The sequence below is a fragment of the Ovis aries genome, chromosome 3 (assembly GCF_016772045.2).
Source record: "Ovis aries strain OAR_USU_Benz2616 breed Rambouillet chromosome 3, ARS-UI_Ramb_v3.0, whole genome shotgun sequence".
NCBI lineage: Eukaryota > Metazoa > Chordata > Mammalia > Artiodactyla > Bovidae > Ovis > Ovis aries.
Window position 1 is genome coordinate 2,807,079 of NC_056056.1, and position 15,727 is coordinate 2,822,805.

At 63.8% G+C, this 15,727-nt stretch overlaps 1 protein-coding gene, 1 long non-coding RNA gene and 2 other non-coding genes across 9 annotated transcripts; 3 read left to right on the plus strand and 1 right to left on the minus strand.

Annotated features, from left to right (window-relative positions):
* The first annotated feature begins 1,534 nt into the window (after nt 1-1,534).
* LOC101110918 (uncharacterized) lies at nt 1,535-5,265 on the plus strand. 2 transcript variants are annotated; one of them, XR_001036058.4, is made up of 5 exons: nt 1,535-1,725; nt 2,807-2,984; nt 3,222-3,286; nt 4,325-4,563; nt 4,654-5,265. It is a non-coding gene; the product is annotated as an uncharacterized LOC101110918 (long non-coding RNA). The 2 variants fall into 2 exon arrangements; XR_006059052.1 differs by lacking the exon at nt 2,807-2,984.
* LOC114114258 (small nucleolar RNA SNORA17) lies at nt 2,180-2,311 on the plus strand. Its single transcript, XR_003589088.1, has one exon. It is a non-coding gene; the product is annotated as a small nucleolar RNA SNORA17 (small nucleolar RNA).
* On the plus strand, nt 3,334-3,467 carry LOC114114248 (small nucleolar RNA SNORA43). The gene has a single exon (XR_003589078.1). It is a non-coding gene; the product is annotated as a small nucleolar RNA SNORA43 (small nucleolar RNA).
* An 887-nt stretch (nt 5,266-6,152) lies between the features above and the next one.
* DIPK1B (divergent protein kinase domain 1B) lies at nt 6,153-14,025 on the minus strand. Of its 5 annotated transcripts, none has more exons than XM_027966156.3 (5): nt 13,920-14,025; nt 10,414-10,548; nt 8,035-8,142; nt 7,765-7,941; nt 6,153-7,243 (listed from the first exon to the last, which is right to left on the minus strand). In XM_027966156.3, the coding sequence occupies exons 1-5, from the start codon at nt 13,980-13,982 to the stop codon at nt 6,431-6,433; spliced, it is 1,296 nt and encodes a 431-aa protein (XP_027821957.1). In that variant the 5' UTR covers nt 13,983-14,025; the 3' UTR covers nt 6,153-6,430. The 5 variants fall into 5 exon arrangements, with proteins under 5 accessions (XP_027821957.1, XP_042101367.1, XP_042101368.1 ...); XM_042245433.2 differs by having other exon boundaries at nt 8,035-8,385; XM_042245434.2 differs by lacking the exon at nt 13,920-14,025 and adding an exon at nt 13,590-13,759.
* Nucleotides 14,026-15,727: the final 1,702 nt, after the last annotated feature.

Consider the following 15,727-nt stretch of genomic DNA (forward strand, 5'->3'; position numbering starts at 1 on the left):
CTATGGGCTTCAAGGAGGGGGCACCCCATCTGCCCAGGAACGTGGTGTGGCTGGAACGCTCTCGGTTAAGTGGCCCAAGGGGCTGCCCTGGGAGGCAGGTCTGGGACTCCCCCCTCTGGCCCCAATCACAGAGAATCCTGTTAGGAACACTTTTCACAGTGGTGTAGCCCAAACAGGCCGTAACCTGTGAGCTTGTGAGGCGTCTCAGGAAAATGAAGCCATGGTGGGTCCTCCTTGACCCCACCTCAAGGCTTCCCCAGCGCTCCCGGGCAGCCCCCATCCCAAGTCAGAGCCGACACCTAGGTAACCCCTCCTGAGCGGGGCTTGACGAAGGTCTCTGCACTGTAGGAGAGGTGAAGAAGGCTTTCGCAGGACCCCAGACCCACCCTGGGGGCAGGGGCTCCAGGGGGCTATGGCAGAGGAACAGCAAAGCCAAGCCTCCCAGAAGGCGGAGGCCCTTCTGCAGGGAACAAAGAGCTGGCCCCAGGTTAGGGGCGCTCGTGGGCTGGGGCAGTCACTACGGCAGGCGGCAGGCGTTAGTTATCAAGTGCCTCTGGGCTTCGAGCTTCCCTAGTGGCTCAGATGGTAAAGAATCTGCCTGCAAGGCAGGAGACCAGGTTTGATCCCTGGGTCAGGAAGATCCCCTGGAGGACACGCACACCGGGCCTCACCTGGTTCAAAGTGCTTTCGTTGTTGCTCAGCCATGTCCGACTCTTTTTGACCCCGTGGACTGCAGCACGCCAGGCCTCCCTGTCCATCACCTTCTGGAGTTTGCTCAAACTCGTGTCCATTGAGTCGGTGATGCCATCCAACCATATCATCCTCTGTTGTCCCCTTCTCCTCCTGCCCTCAATCTTTCCCAGCATCAGGGTCTTTTCCAATGAGTCAGCTCTTCGCATCAGGTGGCCAAAGTGTTGGAGTTTCAGCTCCAACATCAGACCTTCCAATGAATATTCAAGGTTGATTTCCTTTAGGATGGACTGGTTGGATCTCCTTGCAGTCCAAAGGGCTTTCAAGAGTCTTCTCCAATACCGCAGTTCAAAAGCATTAATTCTTGGGCACTCAGCTTTCTTTATGGTCCAACTCTCACATCCATACATGACTACTGGAAAAACCATAGCTTTGACTAGACGGACCTTTGTCGGTGACTAGACGGACCTTTGTCGGTGACTAGACGGACCTTTGTCTCTGCTTTTTAATACGCTGTCTAGGTCAGTCATAGCTTTTCTTCCAAGGAGCAAGCGTCCAAGTGTTTTGCAGAAGCTAGCTCGAGCTGTCCCGCCCCCCACGGAAGGTAGGTCCCACCCCACCGTCGGAGGCGCGGGGGCCGCGCGAGGATCGCCCCCACCCAGGGCGCTGCTGGCCGGAGGTCGCGACAGGGGAGCTCAGCGAGGGCCGCGGGCGCCAAGCACGCGGTGCGGCCGGGAGGGTCCGCTAGATGGCGCCGCGGCGCCGGCGAACTCGGGGAGGGCGCGGGCTGGGCCTCGCGGGCCGCCGTCCGCGCTATAAAAGGCCCGGCGCGCGCTCGCGCGTCCTTTCTGGGCGGCGGGGATGGAGAGGACGGTGGCGGCCCGCTACGGCCTCTGGATGGGAGGCCGAGCGCCCGCCTGCCCCAGGGCCCGCCCGCGACCGAGCCCCGCGCCCGGCGTCTCCGCCCGGGGTGCTCTCCGCAGTTTCCTGGCTTGGAAGCCTCGGGAACATGGCGAGGCAGCGGTGGCTTAACGGGTGAGTTGGGACATTAGGGGCACGTGCCGCGACACCCCCACCCCGCCCAGCCAACCTTCCGGCTCGTTGCGGTGGGAGCCGAAGCGCAGGAGCTTTTAGCGTCTGGTTTTGTTTTTAAACGTACTGATCGCCTCTCTATACTGGGTCCTGTCTCAAAGCTAGGCGGTCTGCGGGTTATCCGTGGGTGTAGCGTGGCAGGTGTGGGAGCGGGGGTCCCCTTCCCACAACATTGCGGGGGAGGGGGGGAGCGGCATGCCTAGCGCGGCCCTTCTGTCCCCTGGGGTCTGCACGCTGTATTTTAACCTCGGTTTTCCACACAGCCCGAAATGAAGCAGGGAGTCAACCGGAAGGTACCTGGTTTGGGGTGCAGACAGGTGGAGGGCCTCGTCGCGCGCTCCGCAAGCGCATAGGCAGTCCCGGGACTCGGACCCACGGGTGTCATGGTCCTCCCCGCGCTGCCCCTAGAGGCGTTGCAGGTGTGGCTGCCGTGTCACGTCTGCGTCATGAGGTGGCAGAGAGGAAAGAGGCTCGGTCTACGCCCAGTGTTCTGGCCGGTGGACCTCTGGATGATTGATAGTCTGACACTTGACAGTGCCCACCGAGGGTGGGTGTGTGTTGCCAGAAGCCTGTCGTGTAAGAACGCCTTATAATTCTCTCCTGGCGCTTGGCTGGGCCCCAGGACACCCCGAGGTTGCCGTGTGAGGAGCGGCAGCAGGTGGGTGTTTGCTCTCTGGCTCAGCGACCAGCAGGAAAGATGGGTAGGTTTCAGTAAGGCTGACCTGCTTGCATTACAAAATGGTGGCGCTGAAATTTCCCTTTCGAAGGTGAGCTCAAAGCCACCTAGCAACTGTCATAATTGAACTTGTTTTAGGTGGATTGAAATGTTACAGGATATTCACACGAAGCGACTCTAATTTTATGGTAGATTTTACAGCTAGAAACTCTTTAAATGAAAAAGGTGCCAGATAGATAGTTCCAAAGACCAGCTGCAGTAGCCTACGGTGAGGCCTGTTTAAATTCCAGAGCGTTTTTTCTCTGTCGCCTTGTTAATTGTACTTTTCTGATCCATTGATTTATCTAGTGTCTCACTGGTAGCTCCCTGGGAGAGAAGGTGCAGAGATTTCTGAAGGGGGCGCAGGGGTCCTCCTGGATGGGCTTCCTCGGTGACTTGGTGGTAAAGAATCCGCCTGCCAGTGCAGGAGACCCACGAAACTTGGGTTCAGTGCCTTGGCCAGAAAGATTCCCCGGAGAAGGGAATGGTAAGCCACTCTGGTATTTCCTGGGAAATTCCATGGGCAGAGGAGCCTGGCTGTGCTGTGGTCCCCCGAGTTCATCAGACACCAGCCTGCTGCGGGCGTTGGCACCGGCAGACCGTGGCAGCCTCAGAGCTGACCGCCAGGGGCTCCATGCCAGCAGCCCCCTTCGTTAGTTTTAAATACTCAGTAGTAGCTTCTCCTCGCAGATTCTGGACCAACCGTTCTTGTTATTTGATACAGGGAGGACGGCGACTGTTAGCCTGTGAACGAAGGCGAGAGTGAGCAGCCTCATGCTCCTGACCAAGGTAAGAAGCTGTTCCTTGAGGCCTCGGGGGGTGGGCACTGCCCTGCAGATGCCGGACTTGCCGGCACCACGGGTGCGGCCGCCCTGCTGCGCCCGTGCCGTTGGGGCAGAGAGGAAGTGGCTATTTCTACGCTCAGTGCTCAGAACCGTGGGCACTAAGAATGGTTTGTAGCCGGACATCTCCGAGCACTGCCCGAGGGAGCCCCTTGTTCCCACGTGCGCAGAAGAGAAGGCCGGGGAGGACTTTTTAGGAGTCCTTGGGCACCTGTGACGTGCCTCCCTGCCTGAGGGCTGCTGAGCTGGTGTCCTGTGCCACCCAGCCTACGAGTCCTTGTGCCCTGGGCGCCCGATGTAAGGAGTCCCTTGAGGGAAGGCCAGGGGGTGCGGCCGGCAGCACTGCTGCAGGGGGGCAGGGTCTGGGATGAGTCGCTGCTTAGATTCCATCTCACAGATCGTAAGCGCGGCTGGTCCATGGTAGGGAGAGCTGCAGGTGGGACTCTTCAGGACACCTGTCAGGATGGGTAAGTTGGGCAGGAGGCTGGCGGGTCTGACACCTTCTGGACCCTCACAGTGACAGTGGTTTGCCAGAATCTGGGTATGGGCAGTGTATGAAATCCTGGAGGGGAGTCGGGTCATTAGCTGACGGGGCACCTGGGTGGCAAGTTAGGGGTGTGTTGGGGAGAGTGTGCAGCCTGCTGGAATCAGTTGTGGGGGTGCTTTTGGGGGTGTTCGAGGACCCGACAGTGAAAGCTGCCCTGGACAGAACTGGGGGGCAGGATGCAGCTGGCGACTCCCTGCCTGCAGGGGTGAGGGTCTCGTGACGGTGGAAGCCAGCTCCCCTGAGCTCGGGTGAGCCAGCCGTCACGCCCTGTGGTCCCTCCCGCAGGGCAGGTGAGGGCTGTCTGCACAGTGTGTATCTGGTTGGTTTTGAGATCAAGTTGGGTGTGCTGTTTTGTTTTTTCTAAGAATGATCTTGAACTTGTGGCTGCTACTAGATTTTTTGCCCACATGTTGTATTCTGCGCTTGCGTTTTCTGTAGCTTCTCCACTGGAGCGGGGCAGGGGTGACGCGGACTTGCTGGAAGTCAGCGGCTGCAGGTCGCAGCAGGTCCAGTCTGTCCACCTTTGAGCCTGGCGGCGGCATGTCCTTCCCCACCCTCTTGAGGACCCCCACTGGCTGAACCCCCTGGAAACTGCGTGGAATGTTCGGGGGATGAGGCCGAGGAGGCTTGTCTTTGCCTTCCGGAACCCCGCTGCTGTCCTGAGGTCTCCACCCAAGGTAAGGAGGCTTGACCGGGGAGGGGCCTCGTCCGGCCGCTCCAGCGCCGGGAGGCGTGCCTAGTGGGTCCCCTCGGTTTCCTGTCTGCAGGTGGGAACCCCGGAGAGCAGCCCAGCAGCCATGCACCGCCAGACCCGAGGGCAGCACAGAGCCTGGGAGAGGCATGGCCTTGGGAGTTCCTCTGAAGAAGAACGTGTGGGCTTATCGCGTCACGTGTTGAAAAGCAGTAGCGGCGTGTGCTTCTGCCCCTGGTGTGGCTCAGCAGGGTTGGGGCAGCGGCTCTGCGCGATACAGAAGCTTGAACAGAGGCCACTCGGAGCTCAGAACCAGAGATGACAGCCGGCAACAGGGTCAGGGCTGGGGAGGGGGCAGGAAGGCGCCCGAAGGCAGTGGTGTCCGCCTGCAGTGGCCGCAGCCCTGCAGGCACCCCAGGGTGTGGTCCTGAAGTCCTCCAGCTGGGAGGTGCAGGATCTTCTTTGCAGGCCCACCCTGCAGGCCTGAGCTGTCTCTGGATTATACCCCCGCCCGAGGGGAGAATGTCAGTGAGGTTTGCAAATTAGTCTGGAGTGTCTCACAGCTGGAACCTTGAGACCCCTGCTTTCTGCACAGGTTGTTACAGTGAATGGAAAGATCTCCTGTCTTGGTGAAGGAGCATGTCCCCATGTTGGCACAACTATAAAGAATAAATGGATCTTGAGTAAACTGCCTTGACTTTCTCTGTCTTATCAGCTGGGGCCCCACCAGGAGCTGAGAGTGTGAGGGGTCAGGGTCCTGGGCGCTCTTCCTGGACAGTGACAGCTTTTTGAAATGGATGGAACCCGAAGTTCCCCTGTAATTTCGTGTGCCCCTGCTTACATCCCCATCCACGTGTGGTCCAGGTCAGGGCTGGTCACAGCTGAGAACCATGGGCTCTGGTCACCCTTGCCCTTAGTCCCAGTCAACCCCAAGCAGCCTACTGCCAGGATGTGGGTCCAGGGGTGGCTGCCCCCTCCCCTTCCCCAGTCCCTGCAGTAGACTCTCCAGGCTGAGTGGGGTGGGGGTACTCAGTGGGGAAAAGTGGGAAAGCTGGCTTGAGAGAGGTCATCACATCCTGTTCCATCACTTCATGGCAAATGGGAAACAATGACACTCTTCTTGAGCTCCAAAATTGCCGGGGACAGGGATGACGGCCATGAAATTAAGAGACGCTCCTCGGAAGAAAAGCTGCGACAAACTTGGGAGTATTGAAAAGCAAAGGAATCGCTTTGCTGATAAAGGTCCACATAATCAAGGCTATGGTTTTCCCGGCAGACTGTATGGATGTGAGCTGGACTGCAAAGAAGGCTGTGCTTTCAAACCAGTCAATCCTAAACGGAAAGCAGCCCTGAATATTCACTGGAAGGAGTGAAGCTGAAGCTCCAATCAAGCTTCAGCCACTTGATTCGAAGAGCCAACTCATGAGAAAAGACCCTGATGCTGGGAAAGATCGAAGGCGGGAGGAGAAGGGGACGACAGAGCAAACTCAGGGGGACGGTGAAGGGCAGGGAAGCCCGGCGCGCTGCATGCAGTCCCCAAGGCCGCAGAGTTGAACACGACTTGGTGACTGAACAGTAGTTCACAGAAAAGCTTTATTTACAGAGTTCTCCAAAGTAACAAATCCTTGGCCTGGCCAGGTCCCAGGGCCAGCCCTTGGTGCTTGGGCTCTGAGTCCTTCCCTCTCTCCTGCCAGCTCCACTGTCCTGTCGGGAGCCCGGGTAGCCCAGGGCGGGCGGGGGCATGGGGGGAGGTGGTGGTACAGGGGCAGGAACCGCGTGGCTGCCACGCTCTGGCGGCAGAGGGCCTCGTGGTGCGGGAGGCGGAGAGAGGCCTGGGGCGGGGCCCGAGGCCCTCAGGTGTACTTGGTGTTGGAGATCTCTTTCCAGAGCAGGGTCTTGAGGTGGCTGAGCACCAGCGAGTGGTGGGCTTCCACCTGGCTGGCCAGCCCGCTCAGCGTGGTGCAGGTGCGCAGCTGCCTGCCCAGCTCGGCGCGCAGGCCGGCGGGGGCGCCGGGCAGCAGGTAGCCCCTCAGCAGCTCGCACACCTTGGCCAGGTTGGGCTGCACCAGGTCGCCCTTGCACTGGCGCAGGAGCGTGTCGCAGGGCGCCCGGCAGTCGCGCCCGTAGGTGCAGTCCGCGCTGCGCTCGCAGTGGCGGCCCCGAAGGAAGCGGCGCACGGCGGCCTCGGGCGCCACCTGCTGCAGGTCGGCCATCCTGAAGTCGTACTTGGCGGTGTAGCCCACGTTGGCCAGCGTGGTCTCACACATGTAGAAGGTCCCGTAGGCGCCGTGGAAGAGCTCCTCCACGAACTCCAGCAGGCCGATGGCGATCTTGGCGCGCCAGGGCCAGGCGGGCCCCAGCCACTGCTGCAGGGCCCCGTGCAGGGCGGGTGGCAGCAGCGGGCGCAGCAGGGCCGGGAGGGCGGCCGCGGGCCCCGAGCTGCGCGGGACGCCCTCCGTGACGTAGAGGTCCCCGCAGTGGCCCAGCAGTGGCGCAGCGTGCCCCTTCCCCTGCAGGGACAGCAGCAGCAGGAACTCGTTGCGCTTCAGCAGCGCCCACACCGACTTGGCCTCGGCCAGTGACACCCTGCTGTCCTTGTTGAAGTCGGCCATGAGCAGGACCTGGCCGACCAGCGCCGGCAGCGATGGAAGGTCTCCCAGATTAGCCTGAGGTTCGGGACCAGGAGAGAGGGGAGGCGGGACATGGGCGCGCAGCTGCAGGCTTGGCACCCGATGCCACGCATCGGCCCGATGGGGGAGCTCGGCCTCCAGCCCCAGGGGTGAAGCAGGCAGCAAGGCGCTGGGGAGGCCCCTTACCACTCCTGGAAAGCCCACCTGCACTCTACCCCCAGCGCTCGGGGAGCCCAGGGACTTCCCCCATGAAGGTGGGAGCGCTGCGGGGGTCGCTCACCCCTCATCTGCCCCACCCACCCCCGGGTCCCACCTCCTCCCTGGCCTCCTCCCCATGGATGCCCTGCCCCCTGCCCCCTGCCCTCTGGCCCCAGGCGGGTTCTCAGGCCTGTGCGTGCTCCCTGAGCCTCGTGCCTGTGGGGTCTGCTTGGAATTGGCGGGCTTGCCAGACACCCCCTGGCCTGTGTGGCCACCTCCATCCAGCTTGCTGCCTGCCCTGTGCACACGTCCTTGGGCGTGAACTTGACATCCCCCCGCCCCCAGGAGGGCCAACTGACCTTGAGAAAGCTGAGGGTCATCTCCCGGAACTCCTTAATAGAGGTGCCCCGAGTGGGTTTGTCAAACAGCACCAGTTCCCGCCGGGGGGCCACGTCGGCCCCGGCCTTCCAGCTCAGGCTCTCCTCCAGTCCACACTTGATGGTCACCTCCTTGCCCTGCCAGAGCCCGCTGTACACCTGCCAGAAGCACAGGGCCCTGCTGTGTACATGGCCCCCTGCAGCCGCACCGCGGGCGGCAGGGCCTCGGGGGCTGAGCCCCGCCGGGCCTACCTGTTGGCCGGGCGCGGAGGAGAGGCAGGTCCTCCACTCCACCTGCTCCAGGCTGCACAGGTCCTGGCAGATGGAGCCCGAAATGATGCCCTTGCGGTACTGGTCACACTGGGGAGAGCAGGGAGACGCAGGAAGTGGCCCGGGGAAGCGAGGGCTCCATCCGCGGGCCCGCCAGCGCCTCGTTCGCCAGACGCACAGGGAGGGGCTTGCAGCTCTCATCAGGTCGAGCTCTGCAGGAGCCGCTGCCCTCACCGGGCCCTTCCTGCCTTCAGACAGGGCCTTGCAGCCCCCTGAGTCCTGCAGGTGTGGGCTGAGCTGAGCCGGAAGGTGAGGCCCTTCCCAGGGCGGTCCCTAGGTGGGGGGACGGGGGGATCTGTGGCATCTGGAGCACGCGTGGGGTGAATTCCTGGGTGTGCATCACTGTTGCCATGGTGCCCAGGCCCTTGGTGGAGCAGGCCTGCAGGAAGGGAGCGTGCCGGGGGCGGGCAGGCAGGGCCTCCTGAACGCTGAGGCCCTGGACTCACCTACGGGACCGGGGAGGAGGCTTCTGTGCTGTGGCTTCAAAGCCTGACACCCGTTCATCAGGACAGAAAAGGGGAGCCCCTCCACTGCAGAGGTCCGCTCCGGAGCTGCAAGGCCCTTCGTGGGGGGGTCTGCCAGTGCGGGCAGCCAGGCTGGGCCAGGGTCAGGGCCTGCCGGCCATGCTGCCCACCAGGGTGAGGAGGGGCTTCCACTGAAGCTGAGGTGGGCAGTGTGGCCGTCAGCCTCAGGTGGGGCAAGACCCCTCCCCTCCCAGCCTGTCTCCTGTCTACAAACCGGGCTGAGGTGGGGACCCGGCTGAGCACCCTGAGGTCCATGGGTACCTGGTCCGTGACCCTGGTCCTGCCTTCCCCCCAACACACACACCCTGGGTGACCTTGGACAAGCTGTGGAATCTCTCGGAGACAGCTGATACCCCCATGAGGTGGCCAGGTCTTCTCAGGAAAGGAGGGGCTGTCCCCGCGGCCCAGCAGCCGGGGAGACCACTCTGGCGCTGGCGGGAAGGCCAGGGCACTCTGGGAAGACGGAAGCTGCAGATCCTCTGGTTGGGAGGGGCACGTTCCTTGTCTGCTCCCCCAGGGCCCCTCAGTCCTCTGCATGTTGGGGGCGCTGCTGCGGGCACACAGGAAGTGCTCAGAAAACACCCACCAGCTCTGAGCAGCTGCTCACTGCACCCCACGGGCCAGACCTCATCTCACGTGTCCTCCCAGGTCTCACTGCCCCGAGAGGCCCCTCCACCCACCCGGACAGCCCGGGACCTCGCCTGGTGCAAGGGGTCCCAAACAGTGCCCCTCCCCGCCCCTGCCCAGAGGCCAGGCTCCCTCTACACGCACACCTGCCCCTGCGCGTCCCCAGCCCACCGGGCCCAGCTCAGGTCTGACCCCTGGAGGGCCCCAGCAAGCATTTCTGGAAGAAACAAGGTCTTTCCTCCGGGCTGGGTGCTGCACCCTTGTGCCCACGTTGGCCTGCCCCCAGCCAACGGTCTATGATCGATGGGCCCCTCCCAAGTCCTGTCACGTGGGTTCTGGACCCCTCCACCACCACCTCTGGACTGTCCCGAGTTTGGCCCCCATGGGACCCTGGGCAGAGCAGGCCTGCTGAGCCCTTCCACCGTGCCACACAGCGCCCCAGGAAGAGCGCCCCTCACCCTGCAGAGGAGCAGAGAATCCAGGCCCCCACCAGGAGACAGGTTCAAGGCCAGGCGTCTCCCACTGCCCCCACTTCAGGACCCCAGGAGCTCCGCTGGGGCGGGTGCCCCCAGGCATGGATGCCTCGGGCCCCATTAGCCCGACGAGGGCTCACCCCTGCCCGGGGAGCCTCGCGGAGTCGGGGCCCCTTGGGCTGGCGTCACCTCCCCCTCCACCAGTCAGAGGGTATCCTTCGGCAGCATCCGTGAGCCAGTGGAGCAGTGCTCGTGGGCACACACGCACTCCCGTGGACAAGCACACACAGGTTCACGAGCACCCTCACACACACGTGCGCAGCTCTGCTCTACCTGCCGTAGTGACGACTTAGCGCGCCTCCACTCCCAGGCCCGAAGACCACGCCCTGCAGCCTCTTCTGCTGGACCCCGGCCCCCCGCCCAGACACGTCTACAGCTGGCCCTGTCCACCCATCCGTCTGTCTGTCCACCCCCAGCCACGCCCCTGTGCTCCATGGGGCACCCCTTCCTCCGGGGCCCCCGCCCACAGCCTGCATGGATAGCCCCACAGGACGCAGCCGGACCCTCCCTAGAATCCACTGGGCGGGCGGGCCTCAAGCCCCGTTTCTAGGCTGCCCACCGTTGGAGCGCTGGCTGGGGGCGGCCGCAGCGCACAGACGGCCCCGGGCGACACTTACGATGACGACTCTGCAGACATGGCCGCGGCAGAGCTCCGCGTAGGACGAGTAGTGCACGTAGGCCAGCCAGCTGCCTGCGAGGACGCCCAGCCACACGAGGAAGACATACTTGACCCTCAGGCCTGGGAGCCGGCCCTGCGGGGGAGGGGGCGTGAAGAAGTACAGCGGACCTGGCCTCCCAGCCCCCAGCCCCCCAAGCCCCGCCCCGGTCAGTGTCTCCCTCCCACTCCGCTCACCCACTCTGGTGCAAGGCAGGGGCCTGGTGTCTCCCAGACCTTGAAATCTCACAGGCAGGGAAAAATAAATTCCAAATGAGGAGGATTTAGGGCAGACAACTCTATTTTGCTGAATAAAGAGATTTGGAACAATTTTTTCCTCCTGTCCTGCCGTCATTTCATAATGACGTAACCTCTGTAGAAGGTCAGGCTGGAAAGGCACACCCCCCACCCCGGGCCCCTCACGCTGGGCCGGCACCCTTCACAAGGTTCCTCCCACTGGGGAAGACTTCAGGCTGGACCAAGGCCAGCAGGGAGCCCAGGGCTTGGAGGCGCAGTCACCCTGTGAGCTTTTAAGGGACCCAGCCTCGCACACCCCCCATCACACCAGCCAAAGGGTAGACACAACCCGCGGACCCACTGAGGAGGGAGCGGGCAAGCCAGATACGGCCCATCCACACACGAAAACGGTGTTCAGCCATGAAAAGGCAAAGAACTCCGACCCAGGCTACGGCATGGATGACCCAGCAGGACATCATGTCCAGTGAAATGAGCCAGACACAAGACAGATCCTGTGTGACTCCACCCAGGCAACAACCTGGAGGACTCAGATCCACAGACACAGGAAGGGTGGGGACAACGGGGAGCGGTGGGGAGAAAGGGGGGCCTGCCCAGGATGGCGAGTGAGTGTTTGAAGGGGACAGAGCTTGAGTGCTTGAGTTTGGGAAGATGAAACGAGTTCTAGAGATGGAAGGTGGTGGTGGCTCAGCAACGGGGATGTGTTTAATGCCCTTGAACAGTGCACTTAAAAAACGGTTGAGATGCTGAATTCACACGATGTGAAATTTACCATAATAGAGAAGAGATAACCAAGATACTCAGCCCCTGGCCCCGCTGCCAGAGGCTCCGTCCCAGGAGCGTGGGGTGGGCCAGGAACTGCTTCTCTGGAGAGCAGCTCTCCCAGGCTGATGAGTGGAATCACAGGGTGGGGGGGACCCAGAGCCCTGCAGGAACTGGGGGGCACTGTCTCCCATCCAGCCCCCAAGCCAGGATTGCAGGAGCATCAGCTTCCTTCCCCACCCCCGTCCTGGCAAATCACGGCCTCAATGGCTGCTGCCCAGCAGCAGTCAGCTGATGGGCCAGAGCTACCAGGCACTGCTCCGTGGAAGAGCTCAGACACCCTGACTGGGGCAGCTGAGCCTCAGAGAAGAGGGCCCGGGAGAGCAAGGGGCTCCAGAGCAGGGCCTCTACCAGCACTGGTCACACATCCTGCCACCCCTGGGTCAGTGGGGTGGCTCCAGTCCTGGTCAGCCCTGGGCTTCTCATCGGAGGCTGGGGCCCAGAAATGGGGCCAGCGGCTCTCCCCTGGGGACGAGGCAAGGCCTCCAGGCTCAGGTCAGGCAGCTGCGCTAGTTTTCACAGTTCCTCCAGGAGAGGCAGGGCCTTCCCCTCCTGCTCCTCTGGCGGAATCCCCCGGCCGCCCAGGGAGGCGCTGCAGCAGGTGCGGCTGGGAGCCGCGGAGGCCCGGGGTGGCCCTGGCCAGAGTCGCAGGGCTGGGTCGCAGGCCCACTGGTCCTGCCACCACATCTGCTTCTGCCAGTTTTGTTCAAAGGGAGAAGCAGGAAAGCAGGCCAGCGGGTGGGGGGCCGGGGAGCCAGGGGCGCGGCTGGGGGCAGGCGGAGGCCAGAGGACTGCCAACCGCCCTGGGGGGACAGGTGGAGGCCAGAGGACTGCCAACCGCCCTGGGGGGATAGGCGGGACAAGGGCGGGCTGTCGCCTGCACTGGCCCCAGGGGCTGACCTGGGCCAGACCCAGGTTCGCGGCCTGACCGCAGGGCCCACCTCGGACACGGCCCACGCTCCCGCCAGAGCCCCTCCAGCTCCGGCCTTCCCGTGGCGGCCCCGCTCCATGGACACCGTCCCCAGCGCCGAGCTCTGAGAGACCCCCAGGCCCTGATCATCGCAGGCAGGCACTTCCTCCGAGGGGAGTCCCTGCCCCTACCCCCTGCCCTGCCTTGCCCCTGTGGCATCCTGACGCCCAAGGGTGAGCATGCCGCCAGGACAGGGGGAGCTCACTCAGTGCGCCCTAGTCGGCGGCTCCCCGCACCCCCAGACTGCCTGGCTCCTAGTGGAGCACTTGGGGGGTCCCTCGGGGGACACAGACAGCATGATGACCAGCAGCCTCGGGGCCAGGGGCCCACGTACACCGTGGCCTCCACCCCTCACCACCAACACAGGAGTGTGTTTCACATGTGGTAAACTGAGGCTCAGGGTGTCTCCTCTCATTAAGGAGGCGGGTGTCTGGGAACCAACCCAAGCCACTGGGAGCCCATCACCTCTCCTGTCCAGGCTCCTTCGCCGTTCCCAGGCTGAGCTCAGAGGCCTGACACCCCCAGTCCAAGACCTGCCACACTGGCCTGGTCGGTCAAGCCCTTTCCCTCAGGATGGGGCTGCTGCACCCCCACCTCCCAGCGTGGGGGAGGCCACAGACCCTCAGCTCCCACCCGACCCAGAGATGGGTGGAGATCACTACCCCCGAAGACCCCTGGATGGCAGGGGGGCTTCTGGCGCAAACTCCTGAGTGCATTACCTGGCTCCCACCCTTCTCCCCAGAGGGGACTCCAGGGAGGTGCGGGCGAGTCTGACCAGGGCTGTCTCCTTCTGCCCAGGGCCTGGGGTCGTGAAGGTGGCAGGTTTGGCCTGAATAATTTGAGGCTCGCATTCAGCCCGGCTCAGACCACCCCAAGCAGCCATGACAGGGATCACGGTAGGCGGCCCCCAGAGCAGCCTGGGCCTCCCCTGCAGACAGCAGGGTCCCGAGAGGGCCGGGGATCTGTCCAAGGTCACTGTGGGGAGGGCACACTCCTCTTCTCGGGCTGGCTGGGGGATGACCCAGGGGGAGGGTACGCCCTTCCTAGGGTGCTTCTACGGGTCCCAAGTTTTCCATCACAGAAAGACAAACCTGGTCTCCTAAGTAGAGGAAAGCGGGGCGGACCTGGTGTGGCTTCGGGGCCTGCGGGAGCAGTTCCGGCCCGCGGCGGAGCGGGGGCCTTCTGCAGCCCCAGAGGCACTGGGGCCAACCCCGCAGCATCCGCTCACCCGATCGGCAACCTCCACCCCGGGCCCCGCCTGCCCCCGGTCCCCCAGGGACCACGCACCCGGGCCCTCAGCGACCTTGAGTCCGGAATCCGCCCAGGGTCCCCGGGCTGGATGCCGCGCGACCCCGCCGCGGCCCGGGCCCCAGGGCGGGAGGGGTGGGGGCGGGAGCCGGCCCGGCCGGGGGCGCGCCTACCTGCAGGCCCTTGGAGAAGGGGCAGAAGAGGACCAGGTGCGCCAGGCGCCGCAGCCGCCGCATGGTGGGCGCGGGCCGTGCGCGGGCCCGGCTCGCCTCCGCTCGGCCTCAGCCCCGCGGGCCGGCCCGCCCGCATCGGCCGCCGCGCCTCCTCCCCGCCCCGCGTCCGCGCCAGAGCGCTCGCCGCTGACGGCCCGGCGGGTGCGCGGGGAGGGGGCGCGGCGGGGGCGCGCGGCGGGGGGAGGCGGGCAGCCGAGGCGCGCGGGGGCGCGCGGCCGCGAGGCGGGCGGCGCGGGGGCGCGGCGGGGAGGGCGGGAGGGCGGGGGAGGCGCCCGCGGCCCCGCCTCCGCCCCGCCGCCCCCTCCGCGCCCGGAGGGAAGGGGGAGGGCGCCGAGGCCCCGCCCCCCCGCGCCCCCGGCCCGCCCCCGGCGGCGCGGACGAGCCCCTGCGTGCGAGCCCCCGTCGCCCGCGAGGCCGCCACGGGAGGGGGCTGCACGGCGGGGGCCGTCACGCGCCCCTCGGTGGAGGAGAGGCGGGTGATGGAGCCGGGCAGCCTGCGGAGGTCCCCCGGGGCAGGGGCGGACGCGCGGGGCGCGGGAGGCGCCGGGGCCCGGAACAGTCGTGGGAGACCCCTAGTGGGGTCCCGCGCCGACCACAGGGCCTGGAGGGGCGGTGGATACTGCGGCAGCATTGGCCTCTTTCTCCCGCTTTTTAAAGACAGTAAAACGCACTGTTGCACCGTGCGGCTGTGCCGGTGTTTGCACAGACAGCCCGTGGGCACCCCCACTTGCAGGCTGCAGAGCAGTTCGGGCCTCGCTTTCTTCCAGGCTCCCCCGCGCCGGGCCCAGTCCCGGGGAGCTGCGGCTCGTCCCCTGCACGACACAAAAATTGAAAAAAGCGGCCGCAGCCTCCAGGTCTGGCTTCTGTCCCTGGGCAGAGGCCTGGACGCTCAGCACCCCTCTTTGCCAGCGTGGGCACCAGGCACCAACTCGATTAGCCGGTCAGTCACCTCTTGAAGGCCCCCAGAGTTGGTCCTGGCTTGGGACATCAGGAGCAGAGCCGCCGTCAAGTCAGAACTCAAGGTTCTGTGTGAAGGACATTCCCTTTCCCTGAGGTGATACAGGCTGGGGATGCCATGGTAGGCGTAGGCACCCTGCATGTGGGAGTTCTGGTCGCTCCACTTTCCCATGGCACTTGGTTTCGACCCTTTTAAAATTCTAGCCATCCTATGGGGAGCCTGTAAGTGCAGTTTCTTTGTGGTTATTTGCATTTCCCCAGAGGCAATTGATGTTGGCCATTTCTTACATACTTAGTTGCAACCTGTATATATTCTTTGGCAAAGCGTCTATGCAAACTTTTTGCCCAACTTTTTTTTTTGGTTATTGTTTGTTTCTTTGTTGAGTTTTTTCTCTAGTTGCAGCGGGTGGGGGCGACTCTTGCCGGGCGCAGGATTCTCATCACAGCAGCTTCTCTTGCTGCAGAGCGTGCTCTAGGTGGATGGGCTTCAGTAGCTGTGGCTGGAGGGTTCGAGCGCAGGCTCAGAAGTCGTGGCTCACAGTCTGACTTGCCCCACGGCATGTGGAATCTTCCCGGACCAGGGATGAAACCAGTGTCCGCTGCATCGACAGGCATACTGGCATCCACTGAGCTACCAAGGAAGTCCTGCTGCTGCTGCTGCTGCTAAGTCGCCTCAGTCGTGTCGGACTCTGTGCGACCCCGTAGACGGCAGCCCACCAGGCTCCCCCGTCCCCGGGACCTACACGTTCTTAATTTGGATGAGGTCCAGTTTGTCCATTTTTCCCTTTTAT

Bases quoted from the DNA above. Each gene is read 5' to 3' on its own strand.
- DIPK1B (XM_042245433.2), bottom strand. From the start codon at position 13,982: ATGCGGCGGCTGCGGCGCCTGGCGCACCTGGTCCTCTTCTGCCCCTTC. The intron at 10,549-13,919 runs GTAGGCGCGCCC...CCTCCCCCGCAG, and splicing joins CCTTCTCCAAGGGCCTGCAG to GGCCGGCTCCCAGGCCTGAG. The intron at 7,942-8,034 runs GTAGGCCCGGCG...TGCTTCTGGCAG, and splicing joins CCTCCGCGCCCGGCCAACAG to GTGTACAGCGGGCTCTGGCA.